Source organism: Astyanax mexicanus, chromosome 2 (assembly GCF_023375975.1).
Source record: "Astyanax mexicanus isolate ESR-SI-001 chromosome 2, AstMex3_surface, whole genome shotgun sequence".
Classification (NCBI taxonomy): Eukaryota; Metazoa; Chordata; class Actinopteri; order Characiformes; family Acestrorhamphidae; genus Astyanax; species Astyanax mexicanus.
The window spans coordinates 54908155-54935301 of record NC_064409.1 but is presented as its reverse complement, the minus strand read 5'-3'; the positions used below and the strand labels follow the sequence as shown (position 1 = coordinate 54935301).

The 27147-nt window shown below is 38.6% G+C and overlaps 4 protein-coding genes across 9 annotated transcripts; 1 reads left to right on the top strand and 3 right to left on the bottom strand.

Annotated features, from left to right (window-relative positions):
• Positions 1-471: 471 nt before the first annotated feature.
• On the bottom strand, positions 472-11405 carry LOC103034129 (hyaluronidase-5). 2 transcript variants are annotated; one of them, XM_022671893.2, is made up of 5 exons: positions 11311-11405; positions 2789-2834; positions 1763-2689; positions 1129-1218; positions 472-943 (listed from the first exon to the last, which is right to left on the bottom strand). In XM_022671893.2, the coding sequence occupies exons 3-5, from the start codon at positions 2681-2683 to the stop codon at positions 530-532; spliced, it is 1425 nt and encodes a 474-aa protein (XP_022527614.2). In that variant the 5' UTR covers positions 2684-2689; positions 2789-2834; positions 11311-11405; the 3' UTR covers positions 472-529. The 2 variants fall into 2 exon arrangements, with proteins under 2 accessions (XP_022527614.2, XP_007246612.3); XM_007246550.3 differs by lacking the exon at positions 11311-11405 and adding an exon at positions 3061-3160.
• On the top strand, positions 3341-11226 carry LOC111194100 (uncharacterized). Of its 4 annotated transcripts, none has more exons than XR_007437829.1 (2): positions 3341-10730; positions 10845-11226. XR_007437829.1 is itself a non-coding variant. In XM_049474593.1 (2 exons), the coding sequence occupies exon 2, from the start codon at positions 4487-4489 to the stop codon at positions 10385-10387; it is 5901 nt and encodes a 1966-aa protein (XP_049330550.1). In that variant the 5' UTR covers positions 3341-3513; positions 3628-4486; the 3' UTR covers positions 10388-11226. The 4 variants fall into 4 exon arrangements, 2 of the variants coding, with proteins under 2 accessions (XP_049330550.1, XP_049330551.1); XR_007437830.1 differs by having other exon boundaries at positions 3341-10922; positions 11158-11226; XM_049474593.1 differs by having other exon boundaries at positions 3341-3513; positions 3628-11226.
• A 1564-nt stretch (positions 11406-12969) lies between the features above and the next one.
• LOC103027908 (hyaluronidase-5-like) lies at positions 12970-15337 on the bottom strand. Of its 2 annotated transcripts, none has more exons than XM_007246627.3 (4): positions 15292-15337; positions 14205-15148; positions 13995-14084; positions 12970-13613 (listed from the first exon to the last, which is right to left on the bottom strand). In XM_007246627.3, the coding sequence occupies exons 2-4, from the start codon at positions 15141-15143 to the stop codon at positions 13281-13283; spliced, it is 1362 nt and encodes a 453-aa protein (XP_007246689.3). In that variant the 5' UTR covers positions 15144-15148; positions 15292-15337; the 3' UTR covers positions 12970-13280. The 2 variants fall into 2 exon arrangements, with proteins under 2 accessions (XP_007246689.3, XP_049330553.1); XM_049474596.1 differs by having other exon boundaries at positions 15306-15329.
• Positions 15338-16806: 1469 nt separating this feature from the next.
• Positions 16807-23260, bottom strand: LOC103028224 (hyaluronidase PH-20). Its single transcript, XM_022672244.2, has 4 exons — positions 22989-23260; positions 19121-20071; positions 18585-18674; positions 16807-17274 (listed from the first exon to the last, which is right to left on the bottom strand). Exons 2-4 carry the CDS (start codon positions 20024-20026, stop codon positions 16891-16893), a joined length of 1380 nt encoding a protein of 459 aa, XP_022527965.2. The 5' UTR covers positions 20027-20071; positions 22989-23260; the 3' UTR covers positions 16807-16890.
• Positions 23261-27147: the final 3887 nt, after the last annotated feature.

The window sequence follows — 27147 nt, the reverse complement described above, 5'->3', positions numbered from 1 at the left end:
AATTCTTCCTCTGAACCGTGTCAAATGACACTCTGACCTGCTAGCGAGCGTTTTGCTTTTGAGACAGGGTTAAAAAACGAAAATAGTGAATGGGGTATTTGTGCCATCTAAAGGCCAGAGGGGGTACTGCAGTTAGCAAAACATCTGAGAATTTATTATCTTATTAATTATCTCGAGATAATTAATTTGAAGAAAAAAAAATCCTCAGGTGACCTTTCCCTTCCCACAAAAGAATATTACATGCAATATTTATTTTCCGACCATGTAAATTTCCATGTAATTTTGCTTAGGCGATCCGTATTTTATGATCAGTATTTTGGTTGTTTTATTTTGATACTAATCCAAATTTTGTTTAGCAAAAGGTGCAGTGTTAACTTCCACTGTGCCCTTCTATCAGTCCTGGTCACCTCAAATATTTAAATAAAATATCTAAATATTGATGTTCTATGAACCAAAATTAATCACTCAATTGTACTGCAGTTTTTATGTAAAGTTTTTTTTTTTATTATCTTGAAAGTGCTTCAACAAATCAACAAATCACAACAATCCATGTAATGGTCAGTGCATAGGCCAGCCATTGTACCATCGTGAAGTGTGACAAAGACAAACCATCATTATAGGTAAACCTGGAAACAATATTCAGAGCGAGAGGTGCATAACACGGCTCCCCTGTGTAGCACGCACAGTCAAACCTCTCCTGAAACCAATCGACGTCCTCCTGTGAGATCTGACCCTTCACAAACAGCCCACTCGTGCTGTCCTTGTAGATTTGATACCTCTGTGGAGACAAGTGAAGATACTCTCCACTGTCCCAGATCCTCCTCACACACCTGCCCTTACCCTGACACAGGGCTTCACTGCACAGCTGTGTGGCAGTGGTCACATTTAAGATGTATGGGTTCATGACTTCTTTTAGGTGGTGTTTTGCAGCTGCACAGGACGCCTGTGTCACAGGAAACAAGTGAGAGTACAGAAAAAAAAAAAACTTTCAGACAGGTCACAGTTTGAGGAGAAACATCAGACATTACAAGGTGACCGTTTAGAGGGTTAGTCAATTATGTTTAAAAACAGTTGTATTATACAGTGCTCTGACAAAAAAATTATAGTTATGCTTTTAAAAAATATTACCTCAGAATTTGAGATTTTCATATCACCCCATGAGATGACCCCAGCAGCTCCTAAAGCAGCAGCTTCACCTACAGTGTTGACCAGGTCATACTGGGAGGGAGAGAGAGCAAATTATTAATAGTAGAAAATATGAACTGTCTTTCTGCATTGCTTTTTAATGTGGATATTAGGACTACTTACAAATAAAATCCATTAACTCAAAGAGTAAACAATCGATTGGGTGAACACTCTGCACAATGACTTAATTATCCTCCCCCTCTTTCTCATGAAATGTTTACACAATGTTAAATACAACTGGTTTTAAATTGTAAAAAAATAAAAATAAAAAAAATAAACTAAACAATATTTTAGCATTATGCTAACAGTATTTTGGCAACAAGCTCTGGTAAAGACAAACAAAATCATCTCAGTCTCTATTAGTTTTTGACAGGATATACTTAAATGACCTAAATGCATGGTGCAGGCTTTTAAGGTTTTTGGTGTTCAATCTCTGATCCAAGAGTTATCCACAAAAATCTTAACCACAAAAGACAACTTATCAGTTACATCAACAAGTGGTCCTGGGATTATTGCAAAATCTAGGACAGGAAATTAAATTTTAAATCCATAAATTGAAATCCATACCAACACTCACCTCAGACAGGTAGTTGACGTCACTGTCTTTAAAGCATGGGCGAATGTATGGATAAACAGGAACAGCAGAGCTCCTGTTTGAGAGTTTGGAAACCCTCATGGCTTCCTGAACCCTGTGACGAGCATAAAGCTTTGCCTGATGGGACTCCTGTAGTGCAAGCTCCAGATAGATGGATGGAAAGAGGGCGGTAGATTCATTCCAAAGCCAGAGCAGCTTGTCATTCCTCAGCTTTTCAATTTCTGGACACTCTCCTGTGTAAAGATCCATGTTGTTTTTGTAGTGATAGTTATAACACTCAGGATACAGGTAGTAGCCCCATTTACGTGAAGGCCTCAATTTCTTTCCAAGGCTCAAGGACTGGAGGAAGTACTCCTTTGCTGCCTTCTCAAACGCAATCACTGCTAACGCGTGTGCTTCTTTATAGGACAGAGAGAGGTTCTTCTGCATGATGGCTTTAATAGACTGCTCCCTGTAAACATATTTGTTGCCCCAGTTTCGGACCCACTGTGGTCTCCACTCCTCAAAATCCAGCACAGCCAGGCCAGGCTGATCCTCAGGAATATAGAAGATGATGCTCCCCTCAGCCAGCTCCCAGTGCCTGGTGAAATCAATCAGCTGTGGAAGACCACTGCCATGATGCTTTCCACTCTCCTTGTCCACATAAGGGAAGATGCCAAAGCGGTCAGTATAGAAGATGGAGACCCTTTGATTAGTGGCTGTCTTTAATGTGCTGCTCACAATTTGGAAGTAAGACAGATCTAGCTCAAAGCCAAATCGACTCCTGCAGAGTTCTGTAGGAGCATTCCACACAAACACAAAAGGGAAACCTGGCATCAGAGAAGCAGTGATCACAGTCCAGCAGTAATGGGCATACATCAGACTTACAAACAAGTTACTAAAGAACATCATGTTATGGTTCATCAGCACCTACAAAAAAATAAATAAAATATTTTTTGAATAAAAATGAAACAAATTAATCCCACCATGTTAGTATTTGTTTGTTTAGATAAAGGAATTAATACTTACCAAAAAGTTAAAGTCCCAGCACTAGTTGCTCAACAGCAAACTGGATCTGCAACAAAATGCAAAATATTTGTAGTTACTTTATGATATTTCTTGCTATTCATCAGTATTTTAAACAGGTATACACAGATATGGACATTTATGGTTTAGCACTTTTCAAATTCATAAAAAAAATTAAGACATCAGCAAAAAAAAAAAAAAAAATCATATTATTTATCTATATATGTATCTTTGCACTGCTTTATAGAAGAATATAGCCACTGAATATTTCACACCAGCAACTGAATTTCATTCACACCAGCTCCTCTTCTCCCATGGCCCATGTCTTCCTAGGATTACCGTTGTACCTCATTCTCATTATCATAATCTCCTGCACCTGCTAATTGATGCTACGTTCACGTGGTGACTTAATTATAGTAAAAAATAGGAGTTCCTCACTGGGAAGTTATACACGATCTTAAGTCGTAAGAGGAATAATATGGATGTGATCGAAATGGCTCTCTATCCCCTCATTGTTACCCCCCTCGTGTTGCTATATGTAAATGACAGCTGAATATTTTATTTATTTATTTATTTTTTCTTTGGTAAATGATGCAGTTCTACCACTCTACATTTTGGGCTTTTATTTTGAAGAGCTCCGCTCTTATTCTACTACCTCCTGTTATTACTGACGCTAAACCTTCTGTTCGAGTTCTCACCATAATGCTGTGCACGTTGCTCCAGAAACGGTAAAAACATGAGAACAAATTAATTATTTATTATTTTCTGTGTTGACACTTTTGAAAGATATTTTATTGTAGTTTGCTCCGTTTTTTTTTGTGTCATTTGTATGTCACGCATAGACTGTCACTGAGAGGTGTGTGGAAGATAGGCTGTTGGCAGACAAAGCTCAAACTTAGCGCCCTTGGAAGCAGAAGGAGGTATGAAGAGACAAATTGTGCATTAATTCAAATGAGTGATTTATTTCATTTAAGACAAAGAGAAATGGTTATTATTATTTTATTTTCAGTAGGAACTGTAACTCATAATAACTTAAAAGGTTAAATTCATGTGGAAGTTTGCTAAGAATTACTAATTTAAAAGTTTAAATACTGTTCTATTCATTATCTGTGAAATATGGTACTATGGCATTTGTGTTTTGTATCTGTTATGTAGTTTTCACGGTGTCAAAACGTCTGTGGTGAGAAGAGGAGAGAAATAAAGTTGCACCAGTAGAAGCTCCGAGCATTGTCTTGTGATTAATCCAAGTGGGCCGCTACAGTGAAAACTCCTTTACTACAAGAGACCATCAGAGAAGCTGACACCTCATCTGAGATCCAGCTACCCAACTGATACCAGCCAGCTGATTCCGCTCACACCAATATCCTGCACAGGCAAGATTAAAAAGGGACAGCACACTTAAGGTACAATTACGGATTCTGAAAAGGACATTGAGTGCTAAAGAGCAAAGAGAACTATTTACAAATTGTATGTGTTTTCGTCTCAAAAAAAAAAAAAAAAAAAAACGCTGAAGCTATTAATGTTTACAATGATTGTTTATGACACTTGTTACTGTTTCATGCTAAAATTCCTTTGAATGTCCATGATTTGTAAATGCTTGATATAGATTTACTCTGTGGTAAAAGATAACTACAGCTCATAGGTGTGAATTCAGGCATAGGGTAATCAAAGCCACGCTAGACGTGAAACAGTTGCACAAAGATGTCACTCCCAACAGAAGTAACAGACAAGCCCATAGACATGCCACTCAGGTCTAGCTCACGAGAGAGAAAGCTAACAGAAAAAGGCCAAGAAATGTATGACCAAGATACTAAAAAACGGGAAAAAACATTTAACAAGGCCTATGACTCTTGGAAGCTAGCAGCAAGGGAGATTAGGACAAAATTAAAAACCTTCTGCTTATTAGAAGACCTCAATAAACTGCACGAAGATATTCAAGCAAAGTATGATGCTGTTAAACTGCAGTATGAACCTATTCTACGTAACTGTAACACCACGCCAGAGATTGTAAAAAAAATGGACGCTTGTGTTGTGCTGACAAAGGAAATTTGTGACCTCATAAGCAACCGTCAAGAAGCTATTGATGAAGATTATAATGATCAACTTGAAAAAGAAAGAGTAAGAGAAATGTTGAACAAAAAGGAATATGGGTCGGTCTTTGGCTTAACTAAAACTGAAACTGTAAGTTCATCAGAGTCACCAGAGAAATCAAGCAAACTCTCCAGCTCAACCAGTATCCATAACAGTAGAGTAGATGCAGAAGCAGAGCTTGCTGCTAAGCTGGAACAGTCAAAGGCCATGGAAGAAATTCAAGCACAACGAGCACATCTTCACAAGTTAGAAAGCGAATGGAAACTCAAAGAGGCAAAAATGTTGTCAGAAATTAAACAAAGAAAAGTGGAAATGCGACAACAGTTGGAACAAGAGAGAGCAAAACTGCAGCAGTTGCAAGCAACAAAAGAGGTCGCTATAGCCGCAGCTCGTGTCAGAGCATATGACAGTTTTGAAGAAGAAATTGACAGCAGAACTAGCTCAGCTCATAACAGAACACAAACAGAGCCTCGGTTGAATCCAGATGCTGCCTCGTTCCGACCTCACCAAGCAGTGCCTGAGGTGACTATGACACAAGAGTCGGCCAGCTTAGCACAAGCAATTGCTAGTTCACTGAGTATGAACCGCTTGCCAGTCCCTGAACCCACCACATTTAGTGGTGACCCTTTAAGGTTTACAGATTGGAAAATGTCATTCATGACTCTGATTGACAGAAAACCACTTCCAGCAAGTGAGAAAATTTTTTATCTTAAAAATTATCTTGCTGGAGAGGCCCGTAAAGCTGTTGAGGGTTTCTTTTATAGAGATTCAGAGGATGCATACAATGGAGCATGGAAAGTTTTACAAGACAGATATGGTAACCCTTTCATCATACAGAAAGCTTTCCGTGATAAGCTCATGAAATGGCAGAAGATCAGCACAAATGACCCGCTAGCACTACGAGAGTTCGCCGACTTCCTCCAAAGCTGCACTGAGGCAATGCCATACGTCAAAGGATTAGCTATTCTTAACGACTGTGAGGAAAACCACAAGTTGCTCAGAAAACTGCCAGAATGGATTGTTCGAAAGTGGAGTCGAATTGTTGTAGATGAACTTGACACATCTGGCAGCTATCCAGATCTTGCATGCTTCACAGGGTTCCTTAGCAGAGAGGCACGGATAGCTTGTAACCCTATTGCTTCTCCACTGGTGATAAATTTCAAACCTGTAGATGATAGAATTCCAAAGAGAGCCAAAGCTTTCAATACAAGCATACAACCAAACAGTTTTGTTAAAGAGAAACAAGAAACTAACAGTAGCAAACCAAAATTGCTTTGCTCTGTCTGTAAAAGTGAAACTCATGGCATCACAAGGTGTCCCACTTTCACAGCAAAGAGTGTTGAAGATAAAAGGGCATTCATTCATGAAAATCGGCTTTGCTTTGGATGCTTAAGAAAGGGTCATATGACCAAGGACTGTAAGAGGCGACACACATGCAACACCTGCAATCGTCGTCACCCAACCTGCTTGCACGAAGACAGGAGCCAAAGACCTGTGGAAGCAATAACGAACCGCTCCACTTCCACAGAAGAACGTGCAAGCCAGGAAACACACAAGGTCGTGTCCCATACATCAACACAACGCTCTTCTGCTACCTCAAGTATCGTTCCAGTCTTTGTATCATCAGTACAAGAACCACACAGAGAAATACTTACATATGCAATACTTGACACACAGAGTGACTCATCATTTGTCCTAGAAGATGTAGTTGATAAGCTCAATGTGGATGTTCAGCCAGTAAAGCTGAAACTTAGTACCATGACAGCCATCGACACAATCATATCAAGCAAGAGTGTTCATGGTCTACAAGTTCGAGGACTCTACTCTGAGAGTTGTATTCAACTACAGCAGGCCTACAGTCGTGACTTCATCCCGGTGGATAAGTCCTACATTCCAACGAAAGAAACAGCATTTCTGTGGCCTCATCTCAGAAATTTGGCAGACAAGTTGCCACCCCTTCAAGACTGTGATGTAGGGCTCCTAATAGGATATGACTGTCCTTCAGCCCTGGCTCCTCTTGAAGTTGTCTTAGGTGACAAAAATCAACCATTTGCACAGAGATCAGAACTAGGATGGAGTGTAATAGGCTCGACAAACCCCCACCTAGACAGACAAGGAAGTCAAAGCTTTGTACATCGGCTAACAGTAAAAGAACTGCCAATGCCATCTGCAACAGATGTTCTAAAGACCTTGGAATCAGACTTTATTGAGAGAACCTATGAGGATAAATATGTGTCACACGATGATGTTCATTTCATACAGTTCCTTAGTGACCACATCAGGCAGAAAGAAGACGGGCATTATGAGATGCCCCTCCCTTTCAAAGGCAAAAGTCCACCCAACCTGCCAAATAACAAGAGGTTAGCCACAGTTCGCCTACAGTGTCTTAAGAAAAAATTAAAAGCCAACAAACAATACTATGATCAGTACAAAACATTCATGGAGGAAACCATTAACAAGGGTGATGCAGAGCTTGTCCCTACAACATCTGAGGGAAAGACGGAGTGGTACCTTCCGCATCATGGTATCTACCACCCCAGAAAACCGGATAAGCTGAGAGTTGTTTTTGATTGTTCGGCCAAATTCCGTGGCATTTCTCTGAATGACACCCTGCTAACTGGGCCTGATCTAATTAATCCACTGATAGGAGTGCTTTGTCGCTTCAGAAAAGAAGCTGTGGCCATTATCTGTGACATTGAACGAATGTTCTATCAGTTCTCTGTCACGCCTGAATCCAAGAATTATCTAAAGTTCCTCTGGTGGAAAGGTGGAGATTTGGAGAAGGAACCACAGGAGTACAGGATGACTGTCCACCTCTTCGGAGCTGCTTCGTCTCCAGGATGTGCCAATTTTGGTCTGAAGCATTTAGCACGACAACACAAAGCTAACTATCCTCTGGCATCAGCGTTTGTGGAGAAAAATTTTTATGTTGACGACGGGTTAGTCAGCGTCTCCTCAGTTGAAGAAGCCAAGAAACTGATAACTGAGGCCCAGGAGCTGTGCAAAAGAGGAGGCCTACGCCTTCACAAATTCAACTCAAATGAAGAAGCTGCTCTGTCATGCTTAGACCCCTCTGAAAGAGCAGCAAACATTGAGCCTCTGGGATTCGATCCAACACCATCAGAAAGTGCTCTCGGCATTCAGTGGTTGATAAAGGATGATACTTTCAGCTTTAACATCAGTTTGAAGGATCAGCCCTCAACCCGTCGTGGGTGTTTGTCTGTCATCGCCTCTCTTTATGATCCACTCGGATTCATTGCTCCTTTCAGCCTAAGTGGAAAACGTATCCTTCAAGAGCTTTGTCACAGAGGCATCGAATGGGATGACCCACTTCCAGAAGATATAAGGCCACGGTGGGAGGAATGGATAAATGGTCTTGTCAAGCTAAAGGAGGTCTCAATCCCGAGATGTTATCACCCACATAACTTCCATAACATTGTCAGAGTAGAACTACACCATTTTTCAGATGCCAGCTGCATTGGATATGGTGCATGTTCTTATCTCCGGTACAAAAATGACAAAGATGAAGTCCATTGCAGTCTCGTGATGGCAAAAGCAAGGGTTGCTCCCTCAAAGGTCACAAGTATCCCGAGATTGGAACTCGCAGCGGCGGTGGTTTCTACAAAAGTAAGCGTCGTGTTAAAGGGTGAGCTTGACATGAAAATTGATCAGGAATTCTTCTGGACTGATTCGCAAGTTGTGCTCGGGTACATCAACAATGATGCCCGTAGATTCCACATATTTGTTGCAAACCGTGTTCAACTGATCAGAGATAATAGTGATCCTAATCAATGGCATTATGTGGACACCTCAGAAAACCCGGCGGATCACGCATCCCGAGGTCTTAATGCTTCAGACATTCACTCAACGAACTGGCTGCGAGGACCAAAATTTCTCTGGGAGCGTGAATTACATCTAACACCCAGGAGTCCAGCAGACTTACTTGTTGGTGATCCTGAAGTAAAGAAAATCCAGGTTCTTGCAACCGAGACCAATAGCTGCAATGACATCCTCCAGCGTCTGAGTCGGTTTTCTTCATGGACAACACTCGTAAAGGTGGTTGCAAGAATCAAGAGACTTGGGTCTAAACAAAAACAGCATAGTGAACATGTAACTGTCGAGGAGCGTGTGAAGGCTGCAGAGACTGTGATTAAGATTGCACAACAGCAAGCCTTTCCCCAGGAGATAAAGATACTTCAAGGTCAAAAGGAACTTCCAAGCTCAAGCTCTCTCTTCAATCTTAATCCCATCTGGTCAGAAGGACTACTCTGTGTTGGTGGGAGATTGAAACAGTCATCTCTCTGTCACAAAGTCAAGCACCCAGTCATTTTACCAAACAATAGTCCTGTAACTAAACTCATAGTGTCTCACTACCATGCTAAGACATGCCATCAAGGTCGAAACCAGACACAAATGGAGCTTAGGGCCAATGGATTCTGGGTCATTGGTGGGAGCAAGCTGGTCAGTAAGCTGATACACGCATGTGTGCTTTGTAGGAAACTTCGACGGCCGACAGAGAACCAGCAAATGGCTGAACTACCTAAAGAACGTCTTGAAGCCTCAGCACCTTTCACGTATAGTGGCATGGATTGCTTTGGCCCATTTATTGTCAAGAAAGCCCGCAAAGAATACGAAAGATATGGACTCATTTTCACATGCCTGTACTCTAGAGCTGTCCATATTGAGATGCTCGAAGATTTGTCGACAGACTCCTTCATCAACGCATTGAGATGTTTCATCAGTCTCAGAGGAGCTGTTAGACAACTTCGTTGCGACCACGGCTCCAATTTCATTGGTGCCAGAAATGAATTTAAGGAAGCCCTTAAACAGTGCGACACCAAACTACTGGAAATCTTCATGACTGAAAGGCAGTGCGAATTTGTCTTTAATTCCCCCTCTGCCAGTCACGCAGGTGGTGTCTGGGAACGGCAAATTAGAACCATTAGAAACGTGCTAAATGCTACTTTTGCACAATGCCCAGGTCGACTTGATGACGCTTCTCTTAGAACACTGTTCTATGAAGCCACGGCTATCGTTAACAGCCGCCCATTAACAGTAGATGGAATAAATGATCCTCAAGCTATGGAACCTTTAACACCAAATCACCTCATCATGATGAAATCGAAAGTTGCACTTCCTCCCCCTGGAGTATTTGTTAAGGAGGATTTGTATGCCACAAAGAGATGGAGGAGAGTTCAGTATCTCATTGAACAATTTTGGGGTCGTTGGAAAAGGGAGTATCTGCTCAACATATCCATAAGACAAAAATGGCACTTACCTCAACGCAATCTCAAAGTCAATGACATTGTCATTATTAAAGATGACAACCGCCCAAGAAATCATTGGCAACTAGGACGGGTAGTGGAAACTGTTCAAGAAAGTGACGGCTTGGTACGCCGAGTCAAAGTCCAAGTAGGAGAACGAAAGCCTCACAGAAAACAAGATCCTCACTCTAAACCTTCAGTTATTGAGAGGCCTATACAAAAATTAGTACTTCTCCTTGAGAATTAATTGAAGCAGACACTGCTTGATTGATTGTGATATACAGTTCACCTGTATACTTCTGATCACTTCTGTCATTTATTAGAGTCAAGAAATCCTGTACAATTCATCTAGTTTTGTTTATGTATTATTTTATTCATTGTAGCAGGATTTGGTGGGAGTGTAAATGACAGCTGAATATTTTATTTATTTATTTATTTTTTCTTTGGTAAATGATGCAGTTCTACCACTCTACATTTTGGGCTTTTATTTTGAAGAGCTCCGCTCTTATTCTACTACCTCCTGTTATTACTGACGCTAAACCTTCTGTTCGAGTTCTCACCATAATGCTGTGCACGTTGCTCCAGAAACGGTAAAAACATGAGAACAAATTAATTATTTATTATTTTCTGTGTTGACACTTTTGAAAGATATTTTATTGTAGTTTGCTCCGTTTTTTTTTGTGTCATTTGTATGTCACGCATAGACTGTCACTGAGAGGTGTGTGGAAGATAGGCTGTTGGCAGACAAAGCTCAAACTTAGCGCCCTTGGAAGCAGAAGGAGGTATGAAGAGACAAATTGTGCATTAATTCAAATGAGTGATTTATTTCATTTAAGACAAAGAGAAATGGTTATTATTATTTTATTTTCAGTAGGAACTGTAACTCATAATAACTTAAAAGGTTAAATTCATGTGGAAGTTTGCTAAGAATTACTAATTTAAAAGTTTAAATACTGTTCTATTCATTATCTGTGAAATATGGTACTATGGCATTTGTGTTTTGTATCTGTTATGTAGTTTTCACGGTGTCAAAACGTCTGTGGTGAGAAGAGGAGAGAAATAAAGTTGCACCAGTAGAAGCTCCGAGCATTGTCTTGTGATTAATCCAAGTGGGCCGCTACACTATATATATTTAGTTACTTTTCTGATTGAAAGCACATATACACTCACTTTATTTTATTTCCATGTTTCCATGTATTTCTATGCTGAACACCGTCTGTTTTCTTTGCATTTTTCTTTGGCATTTTTGCAGTTCTTTTTGCTGCTTAGTAAAGACTTTCAATGCATTTTGGGATACATTTAGCTCATGTAATATGCCTTATAAACTTTTGCTACTCCTCCTCTCTTTCTCCTCCTTTTCTACTCCTCCTTTCCCACCCCGGAAAAGGTGCAGGAATGGAGGAGCAGTAATTGGTGAAAAGGGACAGCTGATCCCTTTTGATTGGATGTTGACTACTGATAAACTGAGCCAATCAGAACGCTCATTTTCAGCTCCCGAACCATTGCCCAGCCAATCACAGCAAACAGTCGGCAAATATATGGTCTTACTATTAAATATGGATGTTTAAACTCCTGTACATTGCAGAGAAAATACTAAATTTAAAAATACATGCCAGTGAAATAAAAGTGGAAGCCTTGTGTTATATATTTTAATTCATTTTATTTTATTTATCTAGTTTTTATTTAGTCATAATGAGTGATTATATATTTTCTCCTGTCATGTAAGTGTTTTATAATATTTTATTATTTTTACTCATACGCAATTCAAAAAATAAATGAATTAATAAGTAATTAATTTATTAAAAAATGTGTGCTCAGGGGCTTTGTGGGTGTGGCTACGTTTTTGTCACTCAAAAAACTGCCTGACTTCCTCAGTAGTGTCCTAAAATGTATACAGGAAACCATTTCGATCACAGCCTACATCTGTGTTTGGAATCACTGCCTAATACAGAAATAGTGCACTATATAGTGTAAATCATTAATGGGCCTACAATATCAAACACCCTAAAGTGGATCATACCATTCTGTGTTAGCTACCTAAACACAGAACATTCTGTTACCTACCTAAAAAAAACGCAGCTACTTTTACTAAAAAATAAAAATCCTGCAAGCTAGACATAAATAAGATCAACTGTATAAAAAAATAAAAAAGCTCTGTATTGTGTGTTCTTCTGAAACTGATATGTTTTTTTTTTCATTGCAGAAATGACATAAAAAAGATGGGTTTGGGCTTTAAATGAATATCTGTTTTTTGTGCCAACATGTAGAAAGTTTTGGTAAATTGACAACATTACAATTCTGTAAATGTAAATGGATTAAAGACATATTGATACCTTGGAACAGGACAGTTTGTTTAATCATTTTAATTATTTTTAAAAGAAACATAAATAAGAAAAAGCGGTATGACATGTCTGCTTGTGAATGTTGGTACCATTTTACAATCCAGCAGCATTTTGTGTATCTGTTTACTGTGCATATCCACAGACAGCAGGGCATATAAATAAATGGTGTGATAGACAGCTACAACAGTGACAATGCAAAGAACAGTTAAACCGCCCCTGAGCTAGTTATACATAAACAAATTAAATTAAATTAATTAATTAAAAAGTAATGTAAAATCAAACTGATTTGTGCAAGTTAAACCACCAGTGATCAATGTAGATGCAAGTACATTTTACCAGATAGTTTGGCTTAAAGATGCACAAATCCACAAATGCAAAATGTGAGGCATTTGTAGTTCCAAAAAATCAGTGGGAAGTTCTGATGTTTTACATAGTTTAAAATTTAGATGCATTTTTTTACAATGTTATATTTAATTTTTTTATTTTTTTATTTATTTATTTTTTTTACAAAATATAGGCCTGCATTTTACTTTTTGGGCCTGTGCACCTTGACGCAGATAAACCTATGAAGCTGCTACAGAGAACATCAGTGTGAAAGTTCATTTTTAAACTATGTTAGCTAGATGACTTTAGATTAATTTTTATTGTTACACTAAATCCATTTGCATAATAATAAAAATTTGAATAATCTATTATGTATTAAACAGAATATCTTTTTTTACAAAAAAGCCATAAAATGCTCTTTGATTGTAAAAGAATGTTAAAATAAAACTTTCTGGTAGTAGAAAGGCGTAAAAATCACACTTCAATAACCATTCTGCTCCTAACTGAAATGGCCAGTTTAGCAGAGCATGTCAGGTCTGTGTAGCACTGACAGGTAAATTTGTCTGCAAAGTTTAGGAGATCGGTGACAGTAGGCATGCCAACTGCTACGTATTTCCCTCTCCTCTTCTGAATGCTGAAATTCTCTGAGTTGAGGTAGAGGTAGTCGTCTGAGTTTGGGTTCTTCCGGATACAGCGTCCGTTACCCTGGCACAGAGTAGTGCTGCAGAGTTTAGCAGCTGCGGTCACATTGGCTATGTGAGGGTTCAGTGTGGTCAGCAGGTAAGCAGACAGTGCTTCACATGATTCCTAGAAGAAAAGACAGATAGAGTCAGATAAACAGCAAGAATCAGCAAGGTTTTTAACGGAGCACATAAAACAAAAGTCAAAAGTTGTATTTGGCCTACGGCATCACTTTATTAGATATATTTCAATATATTTGATGGTTTCTGATGTGCTTATATGCAAAAACAGTTAAAGCGGCTTCTAATTTGAGTTTCTTTTCGTTTAGGTATGCTTTATAAGGACAGGTATGCTTTAAAGAGCAGTTAAAGCCTTTCTCAGGGTCAGTGACCTAACTGCAATATAGTCACTTTAATTTACCTTAACTGATTTTGGCTAAACATAGCTTAATTCCACTGTCCAACATGTCAAAAGCCAAAGATTTATGCATAATGAAACTTTTATTACCTTGCTGTTGAAACTTGCACTTGCACCCCAGAGCACTGCTCCTGATGCACCTAAAGCTGCACTTTCCCCGATAGTCCTGACTAGATCTTCCTGAGTGGAAAAGTTCAAATAAAAATTAGAAATTAAACTGTATATTTATCATTTGGAAGCAAGGAGTGAACTGGCTGTAAGTACACACTGGCCTATCAGTTTCTAAAACTGCAATCTCACCTGGCCCAGGTACACTCGGTTCTGATCACGGAAAAGAGGCTGGAAATAGGTGTAAATTGGGGAAGTGTAGTTTTTCTTTGGAAGGGCAGAAACCCTCACTGCTTCCTTTACCACACCCCTGACGAAGAGTGCTGCTTTGGGGTCATCTTTCAGAGTAAGTGGCAAGTATGCGGAGGGGAACAAAGCTGTACTGGACTCCCACAGCCAAAGAAGCTCATTGTTACGGGCTTCCTCAGTCGGTGGGCAGTTTCCAGTGTAATCTGGAAAGTTCCAGTTGAAATTGTAACATTCTGGATACAGGTAAAAACCCCAAAGTTGCTCTGGACGTTGTTCGATCCCCAGCTGAATGGTATCTTCCATGTAATCTCTGGCTGCTGTCTGAAACCGCTCCTTTGCAATATTGGTGGCCATAGATGTGGACAGAGATGAATTTTGTGCTAAAACAGAATCAATGGACAACTTTCTGTATATTTGTTTAGCATCCCAGTTTCTGACCCACAGTGGACGCCATGATTCCCAGTCGATTACAGCTAAGCCAGGGGTGGAGTTAGGAATGTACTTAGCGATATCACTTGTGGCTTTCTTAAGGCTAGCTTTCAGGGGTGCCTTTTGGGGAATACCACCATTGTACTCTTGCTTGGTAGCAGGATCTACATATGGGTACAGCCCAAGTCTATCAGTATAGAAAAGGAAGAGAAATTGGTTAGGCACACTGGCTGGTGTGGTGACAGCTTGGAATGCAGAAAGGTCCAAACCGATCTTGAGGTTCTTGCACACATCGACGGGTGCATTCCATATGATTGCAAAAGGTGTGTCCTTAATGAGAGGAGCAGCTGTAGGGGGCTGTGATGAGGCATTGTTGAAGTAGCAGCTCAGACAGATGATTAAGATGGACAGGTAAATAGAAGACCCTCCACATGACTGACTGAAATGGCACATTATTGCTGTTTAAAGGAAAAAAGATAAACAACCATCATTTCATCAACTGAATATAAAATAACCAACAGAGATTTGTTGTACATATTTGGCACACATGTCCCACATTTGGTACATTGCAGGCTTTAAACCAGCATAAAAATAGACTTACATAATTTGTCTCACCTGTGCCGAATGGAAAGAGCAGAATGTTCATGCATAAAGCAGACTACTTTAAAGTGCGCCGTGCATAAATATATATACTTCACTTGCATCTTATCAAGGGTTGTTATATTTACTTTTCATGATAACATTGAAGTGGCCATTACATTAGTCTGTTAAGTTATAAATATAAACTGTGGCGATATGTAATAATTAACTTAATTTCTAACAAAACAGATTAGCACATTTGCTTTTTCCATTAGATTATACTCTGTTTAACCACTTAATTCTCCATATGACCTTCATTTTTTTTTACAGGATTACGTAATGAAGAAACCACAAAAGTGACTTTCATCATATCTTCATTTGCACTCTAAAAATCGCATCTCCAGCTTTTCCATTTCAGATTTGACAAATCGTGAATAGACCAATAGAAATCACCAATAATATCCTTTTTACTTTGTCTTTGTTTTTGCATTTTTACCATACTTAATATTTTTTAGATTATCAAACACGTGATAACCTAAGTAAATATAAAAAACACTTTTTAAATGATAGTATCATTTATTGCGGGAAAAGTTGTTGACGGCAACAACTAAAATCAAGCGTTTGCAGTAACTGGTAATTAAATCTTTTACATATCGGTGGAGAAATTTTGGCCATTCTGAACAGCCCAGTTAAGATCGTGCCACAGCATCTTAATCAGACTTTGACTTTGACTGTGCCATTCCAAGCTGGACTTGTTTGTGTGCTTCGGATCATTGTCCTGCTGCAGAACCCAAGCATGCCTGAGCTTAAGGTTATGAATAGATGGCTGGATATTCTCCTTCTGGATTGTCTGGTAGACAGCGAAATTCATGATTTAATTTTTTACAGCAAGTTGTCCAGGTCCTAAAGCAGCAGAGCAGCCCCAGACAACCACACTACCACCACCATGTGTGACTTTCAGTATAATCTTTTTCTGAAATTATCATTAAGATCATCAAGATGTTTTAGGCTAACACCTGGGAAATTCTTTGGTAGAAATAAGGTCTAAAATGGGATTAGATTAGAAAATCTGGTAAAGAGAGCTGAATTTTACTGCAATCATCATATTTCATAGTGCATGTTTACTTTTAATTGGATCCTTGATTTTATTATTCTGTGCATGCATGAAAACAGACTTTGGTTCTTGTAATAAGCAGGAGATGACAACAAAATACTTTGGAATCCATGCTGAATTTGAAGGATTTAACTCATCTTTATATTTAAGCTAATGAACTGTGTGTTAATGTTGCTGAAAAAAATTACTGTATAAAGTTTGTGTTTTACATAATGTCTTATTAAATCGTGTCTTGTTCTGTGAGACTATCGGTTGGTTACAAACAAAAATTTGATTATTGACCTACTGGTGTAAACTCAGACATTTCCTGTTCTCTGATTGCCCAAGTCCGAGTAAACACATTGATCAAATTTATGACAAACTCTATGTAAATGTTCTGTACTAACTGGATTATGAAATAAATAAAAACACCAAAAAGATGGATGATTTTGTATTGTTTTGTTCTTTAATTGTTGTAACAGTTGTGGTAAAAGTTTCATAACCAGGTATTGTAACAAACATTAAAAACTACAATGATTTAAACAGTAAGCATACTGGAAGGAGCACTGTCAGGAGCACAGTTTTACTGTCATACATACTGGATAATAACCCAGATGATATTTTACCAGAGCAGATTCTGCCTTCATAGCACTGGCAGGTGAACTTGTTGGCCCAGTCAGTCAGGTCACTGCTGGAAGGTGTCCCAGTGATAGTATATTTCCCAGCAATGTTCTGGATGTTGAAGCTCTTGGGGTTAAGCTGAAGGTGGTCATCAGAATCAGAGTTTTTACGAACACAGCGTCCATTACCCTGACAGAGCATGTCACTGCAGAGACGCGTTGCAGCGGTGATGTTCACAATGTACTGGTTTAGAGTCTTGGAAAAGTATGTAGAAAGGGCTTCACATGATGTCTGCAAAGAAAGAAAAGCGTGTTTAATGTACTAAATACTTATTTAACCAACAAGAACCCAGACCCATTTTTGAATATTAATATTAACATGACTGTAAATATTTCAAGGTTAAAATCATGATATGATTTTAATAAATGACACAACCCCAAGTTCATATTATTAACATTTCGTTGTAGTAATCAGGTCAAAACTAGTTATATGCGTCTGTTTATTAATGCATCTGAACCATTAAATGGTTTAAAACAGAGCTGAAGAATCAAATAATAAACTTTTCTTAATTAGCTAGCTAGTTTTATCTCCAGCACTAATCCAGCATTCCTACATTCTGTAAATAAGATGAGATGAACTAACACAGATTCACACTGTCCTGTAGTGATGCTCTCAGGATGTTCAGTATGTTCCACTTAGTTCCACTTAACTTCATGAGTAAAAGTAAAGGACAAAGTACTGTAAGGAACTTTACACAGCTTTTAAAGGGCATGTGACACACATATTTCACCATGGGTTCTTTTGGGTTAATATTACTGGATAACAGCAATAAAAAAAATGTGTATCTTCATTTCTATGAACTTGCTCTGCACTTTACTCACCAACCAATGCACTCATACCATACATCATACATCTGCATTCACATATCCACACCATTAACCACATTAATTCTGTTTTCTACCTGTAATGCACACAAAATAAGTAACTAACACTATAATATAAAAGTTAAATTCAATTAACAAAATATGTATTTTTTTTTGTTTTTAGTGTCCTTTGTATTGGAAGCCTGTGTTTAACTTTTTTTTATTTTACATTTAAAATGTACCTTTTTATGTTACAAACTATTCCTACACAGTAAAATAAACATGATTAAAGTATCGAAATCATATAAAATTAGCAAAATGAGCTCTTATTACTTTGCTTCATTGGCTTTGGAGTGCTGCCACACTCTAATGCCTGCACTGCCATTTTTTTCATTGGCTGGTTTATGCTCTATTCTGATGAAAAACAGTTAGTTCCAGTTAATGTTATATGCAACACAACAATAAAATACCTATACAGGAACACATGCAGAATTGTCAGATTATATTTTATATTTGATATTCCTCTAAGTACCACATTTATCTTTGAGGACAGATCTGCACACTCTTTGTACTTAAACCTCAGCGTCTTCATGAGGTAGAGTCACCTGGAATCGATTGTGGAGGACAAACACTTTGTGTTCCTACAACTACTATTAATCATTACAAATTTCAATGCATATTTGTATGTATATATGTGAAAATAAAACTGATTAGATTTTGGAATAATAAAGACAATACCATGTCATTATAATCATAACTGGAGCCCCACAGCACACATCCAGCAGCTCCTAGAGCTGCACTCTCCCCAACACTCCTCACCAGGTCAACCTGAGGACGACCAAGGGAAAAGAAATAGTCACACAATGCAACATTTATTTTAATTGGGTCTGTCACAGTCTATCACATTGCATTCGTCAACTGGATCAGTACTTCAGTCAGTGGTTCCAATACTGTAAATAAGAATGCAATTTCTGTTTCAAACTGAAATGAAATAATCTGTATATATTTTGGCAATAAAAATGAATTGATTGTCTAGAGAAAGGGAAAGCAGAGGTCAAAAATGTCTACTTAATATTTGGTTGCCAGGGTTTTCATAAAGCTAAGCATTTTAGACCAAAACTAACAGTAGTTGTTAATCTGAATTCTTAAGGAATATTTCATTTTGCATAACACTGAACACTTTTTTTTTTATTAATTTGGAACACAGTCAGGGAGAGTTATGCTATTTTAAAGCCCTGCTTTATATTCTATACAGTACAACTATTAACCCTTGCCTCCTGCATGTACTCTTCTTTCTGGTCCCGCAACAAAGGCCTCAGGTACACATAAACCGGGGCAGTATAGGGTCGCTGAGACAAGGCTGCGACTCTCAGTGCCTCTTTCACCTGGTGACGGACAAACAGTGCTGCCTTCTGGCTTCCACTGATGGACTCTGGTATGTATGCTGAAGGAAACAGTGCTGTACTTGTTTTCCAGAGCCAGAGGAGTTCAGTATTTAACTGTGTTGTGTTCTGTGGGCATTTCCCTGTATAGCCTGGATTCTCAAAATCATAGTTGTTGCAGTCAGGGAACAAGTAGAAGCCCCAGAGATACTGTGGTCTGAGAGTAATTCCTAACTTCAGGGTCTTCTCCATGTAATCTCTGGCAGTGGTCTGGAACTGCTGCTTGGCTTTGCTTTTGGCCTGCTGCCTGCTTAGAGAAGCATCCTGCTCAAGAGTGTGGTTAAGGGACAGCTCCTTATAGATCTCTCTTAAGCCCACATTTTGGTCAAAGAAAGGAAGCCACTCTTCCCAATCAATGACAGCAAGGCCAGGTGAAGAGCTTGGGAGATAGCGGGTGAACTCTGCTTCAGCTTTCTTTAGGCTGGCTGATAGGTTACCCCTTTGCGGAATGCCACCATTGTACTGTTCCATGGTTTGAAGGTCTACATAAGGGAAGAGGCCTATTCTTTTCTTATAGAACAGCGTCAGGGTTTGGTTATGGACTTTGGCTGGTGTGGTAATGGCCTGAAAAGCAGACCAGTCCAATGGGATCTTCAGTTGTTGGCATTTGGAGGTTGGGGCGTTCCATATGATCACAAAAGGCTTTTCATCAATAAGTGGAGCTGACGTCTCTGAAAGGGCAAATGTGGTGCACAACGCAGCCAGGTTGAGGATGATGATGACTGAAGACGGTATCATGGTGCCTCTCTGTGTAAGCAGTGTGACACAGCCAGTTGTTTTGACCTAGAAGATAAAACAATATGTAATGTATGTCATGGTTGCAGTCAATGTTTTGAGTGATTTTTTTTATTTGTACTTGAAAACATCACAGAATGAATTAGATAAAGCTACATTGTTATTATAGGCCAGGGGTGCACAACTCCACCAGTCACCAGCAAAGTTTGAAATTTGGCCTATCTCAAGTAAACCTGATTCAGCTCATCAGCTAAAATATGTGGTGCCCTCCAATATTAGCCATACATTTGAAACTCACACAGCACAACTCTGTCAAACTGGATCAGAGATTTTCTGACTTAATACATTTATATATTAATTTATCTGTTCACTCCAATATTGTGAGACTAAATCCCTACCATTTTGCCCTACCCAATTTTGCACCTGCACACCTGTAAGTATATGTCCCGATTCTTGTTAGGCTGGTGGGGGAGGGGTAGTGTTAGGGCTACATGACCCTTCAAACAGAGATTTTTCAGAGACACACTCCAAACAGGGTTATGAGTATCACAGGCAAGATGGCGGCACAAGTGGCCAAAGAAACCCACAGTAATTTTTTTTGTTAAAAAAGATATTCACTATATTACTGAAGTTTAATGTGTTGTCGCAATTTTATGGTAAATATTTTTTGTGCAACAGATGGCAGGGAATGCAGCATTTAAGAAAAATAAAATAAAGTAAAAGCTAATAAAAGCTCCTTTCAGCTGCTCATCACAGAGGAATTAAGGAATGGACAATACTAATTAATTGCTGTACCATCTGCCCACAAACCAGTCCCTTATTACACTGTATTAAAATGTCTTGATGACTGGACCAACAGAAAGTTTCCAAAATGACCTGAATTTAATAATTTTTACATTGACATCCATTGAAAGTTAAAAAGGTTTAATCTCTGTCCTGTAAAGTAGCTCTTTTAGATATAGATTTTCCATTTTAGTGACGATATACATTTATTATTATTATTAATTCTAAAAGTTGACTTGTGATGATTGACAGTGATAATTGTGGCTGAAATGGTGGTTCTTGTCCATCCAACACAGTAACTGTAGAAAACATGGACCCCGTGGTTCTATTCCCTTCTGTTCTTTAGAGACGAAGCCAAATATTGTCAGCCAATTTGTCAATTTTGCAAAGAGATCTTGTAAGACCCTACCTTCTTAGGTATAGTAGAACAATAATACATTTTTTTTAAATATATAACTTATATATAAAAATTTGAGGTGAAAAAAGAAAATTGCCAACATTAGCTCAGGAAAAACAGACTGCTTAAATTAGACACTGGAGACAGTTTCACAATGGAAAATGCGAGTGAAAGTGGGCAGTTTTTTGCACCTGCAGTGTAAAAGCGCTTACTGCAGATCCATGTTTTTGCTTATTTTCATGCGATTTGCACTACTATGCTATCACACTGGATATCTTAAGTTTTACATATAGCACAATGACCAGTCAGGGCTTAAACTGAAGTAGACACTTGGGACAAAACAGTTATTCACTTTCAAGAGGTAATTTTCATTATTTAGGATCTATTTGAGAACATTAAATGCAGAGGAAAATGTAAAAAAAACAAAAAGCGCCTATTATATTTTGAGTTTATAGTGTGTGTATGGATGTTGGTGATGATTAGCTAATCATTCTCTACATTTCCTGGTTTATTAGGGTCTTGTCAAACAAAGTACAAAATTTGAAAACATTATTTTGACAGCATGGGAATTTACACTGCATTATATATAAGGTGTCCACCAGGCGTCACCAAAGGCTTAAAAACCTCTCCAGAGCGCCCCAGTCTAATACAGAGGTGAATCTGTCTCTATAAAACAACATTTTAATATTTTTTTGTTTCTTTGTGATAAAATAAATTAATGTGAGTCCATCTCAGGGTAATATTAATATTTTTTTGATGAAATGACACATAAAATCACATGTTTGCGCGCTGTGTGCGCTATGGAGTTTTAGCGTTTGGAGAGGGGTGTTTTTTTTGTGACGTGGTGACGGTTTGGCATGCCCCTCCCCCAGCCATTCGGAGACCAATCAGGGCAAATTACGTATCAGTGTTTTCGTCTAAGGGTGGACTATTGGTTGAAATAGGTGTCAATCACTTTTGTGACGCTGGAGAAAGGCTATTATCTGATTTGATTGGACAGCCCTGAACACCAGCGCGATCCAGCGCTCACGCCATTGGTTCAAAAGACGATCACTCAAGAAAAGTAGTGGATTGTAGACCAATAAAAACCACTGAATCTAGAAGAGGACACCCTTAGCTTTGTATTCACGTACAACTTTACGTGAAAACAGTCCATTGTGTAGTCGCTGGGAGCTTGAGAATACGACGTTACGGCTGCGCTGAAACTAAACGCATGTTTTTGAGGAGCAGTGAGCAGGCAAATAAAGGACTTTATGGATATTTTACCTGCGGTTCAGTGCTGTATTGTGGATGCTGTGATAGTAAGTGAATTTTCAATAATATAATATGATGTTATTTTATACACTAATATTATTTTATAAGGCTATTTTGTTGGGGAGGCGTGTTTCTCGTGTAAACAATGTGAAAAAACAGGCTGTTTTCAGTTGGAGATTTCTGGCGACTGGTTTCATGTAGATGGCTGTAAATTTGCATGCAGGTAGTACTAATGAATATGAGTTGGTTAGTTGGTCGGTATGTTTAGAATATTTGACGCTTTTAAGCGTTCTAATTTACATAGTCAGAACGGGCCCGCCGGCGGGCCCGCTAGAGGGCGCTTCTGCAGTAAGAGGTTAGGTATAGTAGAACAATAATACATTTTTTTTAAATATATAACTTATATATAAAAATTTGAGGTGAAAAAAGAAAATTGCCAACGTTAGCTCAGGAAAAACCGACTGCTTAAATTAGACACTGGAGACAGTTTCACAATGGAAAATGCGAGTGAAAGTGGGCAGTTTTTTGCACCTGCAGTGTAAAAGCGCTTTTCTGGATGCTGCGGACTTTCGGACCAATTACAGGAAGCTGAGCAGGCGTTCCTCAGCAACGGCAGCAGAAGAAGAAAAATAACCAACTGCTACTGACTGCAGCCTGCGGGAAGGCGGAGTTGGACGTCCAGCGCGTCCAGTCCCACCCACTTTGTCCACGCCAAGCCTCGTCAGTCTCACAAGCTTGTAGTGTATACACAGTATTTAAGCCGGACGACGCGACACATATTTAAAGTCAGCTAACCGCCCTGTTCATTGTTTACTTCCGTTCAGAGGCGGAGCTAAAACATGACGCTGACAAAGTCCCACCGACTGGACGGCATTACGCTAACAAAGTGGGCGGGGCTGGACGTCCAACTCTGCCTTCCTGCAGGCTGCAGTCAGTACCCTCAGTCCTTAATGTGTTCACCCAGGGCCGCCGCTCTGCATACGCAGACAACGCAGCCAGCGTTAGGCCTCAACCATTTTGCAGTTGCAGGGAGCCAAATTGACTGAGAATGAAATGTGTTGAAATTATGACATTATTAAATTTAAAACCCAATGTGAATTATTTATGATACGCTCATCTTTTTTGTCTTTAAACATTGCATGGGGCACCTACTCTACTACTTAAAAGCGGCACGTTATTATTTTTGTGCATAATATAATGCCCCCACCCCTATTGCCTGAAATGGCACGGCTCGGTTTGCTCTGTTGGTTGTTGCCAGATGTGACATTTTCCAGTCAAATAAATAATCAAAAAATGCATGGAGGCGCTAAATCTTGCGCATGTTTAACCATTTTTAAAGTGTATGTGGCCATTCTATACAAAAACTTGTCCAGTGCAATATTTGTGTAAGTTAAAAACTTAAAATAAAATAAACAAATAGGATGAAAATTCGTAACTTATCTGGCAACCTTAGTCCTAACTAAAGTAGCAACGCTACTTGAGTTTGGCAGGAGACAAGTTCACCGCGCGAAGTTGCTACTAAATGGTAATTCAACTATGAAGCGACGGTTTGAGTCTGGAGCTGAGAAGAAGAAAAAGAAGCAGAAAGATGAGGCCCATGCATCCCTTTCTGGTGAGTAACTTCGATGATAAAGGTTTAAATAGTTTGATTACTTCATGTTCAGTGGTGTTGCCTGAGCTAGTTACGTTGGCTTTGCTGATTTGGTAGCTTTAAACGCTTAACTAGAAACTAATCTGGGTATTGCAAGGCACGTGGCACGTTTGCAAATAGTAGTAGTGTAGTTTGAAGATTTTTAGTGACTTGAATAAAAAATTAATAAACAGAGTAGCCTACCTATTGACTAATGCCGTCAGTGCACTATCCAAATGGTCTGTATGACAGCAGGATCAGACAGCTCTATAGATTTTGACAGGCTGATATAAATACACCACGAATATAAACGATAATTTCATAACCTTTAAGGCTGGCTTGTGTAAATGACGTGTCCACTGCTTAAAATAGACATGCATCGTTTCATTTATTATTTATACATTATAAATAGTACTCTTGTGCTGTTCTTCACTGTTATTGGCCTTACTTATAACGTTGTAAATATTCACAGTTACATGTGTAATTTTAATAAATAGTAAAATTTTGCGTAAACCTTTTGTGTTTGTGTGTGTGTGTGTGTTTTTTTTTTTTTTTTTTGGGGGGGGGATGGGGGGGGGATGGGGGGGCCTCCCTGACCAGTTATGCTTAGGGCCTCCAAAACCTTAGCAGCGGCCCTGTGTTCACCTTACCGGCGCCCCCCACTGAATACTGAGCACATATTTTCATTCCGCTTCGAGGACCGAGCTCATACCAAAGAAAGTTTCAGCACTGTTCCAGCACCTCCGTAAAGCACATCTTTAACTAGAAATAAATCCTACCGCTTCTAAAAACTGCAGCAAAACAATGCTTTGAATCATTGATTCACTCAATGAGTCGACTCAGCCCAAAGCGTGTAAACACCAATCCATCACAAGCCATCAAACCAAGCTGAACTGCTTGAATATTTGCACTAGGAGTGGCATAAAGTTATCCAAAAGTAGTGTGTAAGACTAGTTAAGGAGAATCATGAAAACCAGGGTTATTCCACCAAATATTGATTTCTGAACTCTTAAAACTTATTTTATTTGCATTATTTGAGGTCTGAAAGCTCTGCATCTTTTTTGTTATTTCAGCCAATTCTCATTTTCTGCAAATAAATGACAATATTTTTATTCGGAATTTGGGAGAAATGTGTGTAGGTTTTAGTGTAGCCAGGTGGTGAATTGAGAATACACCTTTAAAATGTGTGTCTGTAACTTTAAGAAACACAATCAGAAGTGTTGTCACCCTGAGAGAGGAAAGGGAGGAGCTAAGAGCATGGTAGAGAAGGAGGCTCAAGCTGCAGTGAATGGTGGTGCTTCATTTTAGGATCCATCCAGAGCCATCCTAATGAAATAAGAGGTAAAAATCAGGAAATACTGAACAATATAAGGTTTAGTTGGCCTATAACAGTAGTAGATGCCTATATTGCCTTTCTAAACATGTATTTTGAATGAATCACAACCAGATGCGGGCAGATGGCATTGTTTCTGTGGGGTAGTGTGCTCCTTGTGTTCAAGCCTTGTATTTTTCTGGGTTACAGAAGCTGTCTATCCAAGAAATGCTCAAATCTTGTTGAGTAAAGCTGAGTAAATCGAGGTGAGCTTAAAAACAAATATAAAAAGAGCTCTGTTAATGGTATTAAGGTGGTATTAATGTTATTTATCTATTTTCTGTAATTAGTGCCACTACCAAATACTGTACTGTGTTCTAAGCTAGGGTTTTACAGTGTATTAATTTTATTTTTGTTATTTTGAGTACAATTGAGTACAAGCTCTGAAAAAAAAAATCAGAATAAAATACCCAAAAAAAAGTTCTTTTGTCATTTGGTGTGCGTCCTTTCCCCGGTGACATTAGAATAAAACAACAATGTTAATTTTACTCAAACATATACATATGAATAGCAAAATCAGAGAAACTGAAGCGGTCTCTTATTTTGTTCCAGAGCAAAAACTAGGTAAACCTAGTCTTGAACCATTTCTTTGTGATCTGTATTTAGATTTTTAGTAGGTGGAAAAAATTAATTATAATCAAAGATTTTTTTAAGCCACAATCACCCAGCAATAATTCAAACCAATGTCCTCACAGCTGAGGAAGACCGTTTGGGTTTTCTTCCAGTTCTTGGCAAAGCGACAAGCACCTAATAACTTGTTCTTAAGGGCAGTTCTCTCCAAGATCTCTGATGATCTTGAAATTTGAAGTTATCAGGGATGCTGTATACTATTATCATTCTCAGATCTGCACTGAGCTCCCTGTGCTTTCCCATCATAATGTGTGCTGATCAAATCAATGAGTGCTTACAAACAAACCATTTAAATGTGGGCAGAAAGAAACTACAAGCTGCCAATCATGATAACTGACATCAAGGTAAAAGCCTAGTTGTTCAGCATGACTGATTTGGCCTTTTGTCATCTTTTGACCCTGTGATTATTTCAGAAACCCTCAAAAGTATTGCTATGGCAATCATTTTCTAACTGTATGTAAACCTTTGACCACACCTGTATACTGTATATATCAGGGGTATTCAACTAGAATTCACTATGGTCCAGTTAGAGAAAATTTTGCCAGGCCAAGGTCCGGACCGTCGCTATTTTTAACTTTTAGTGTTATGATTCAGTATTATATACTGTATTATATACAGTATTATATACTGTATACTGAAAGACAAAACAAAATACACATACTAGTATATTTCAACAATATGTATTGTTTTAAAATTTAAATAAATTACATTATGAACCTATCATTAAATAAATGAACTTATCGAGTCTATTAATGTGAATCTGTATGTTAGCTTTGTTTCAAAATGCTTTATTTATTCTATTTAATTTTATTTATATTAGATTTGCGCCTGCCTGTCATGATTATTACATGAATGACAAATCATACAATGTGTGGAGAAATGTTTGTTGAACTTGACCAAAATATCAGCTTTTTTAAAAAAAACAGCAGTTTTATTTTATTTAATATTATTACTGTATCAGACTTTATTATGTAGTGTGTAAAACTAATGTGGGAAGTTGCCAATGCTTTTTGTCCCGTGGGGGTTGCCTTAGTTTTGAGGTAGGGTTGTTTTGGGAT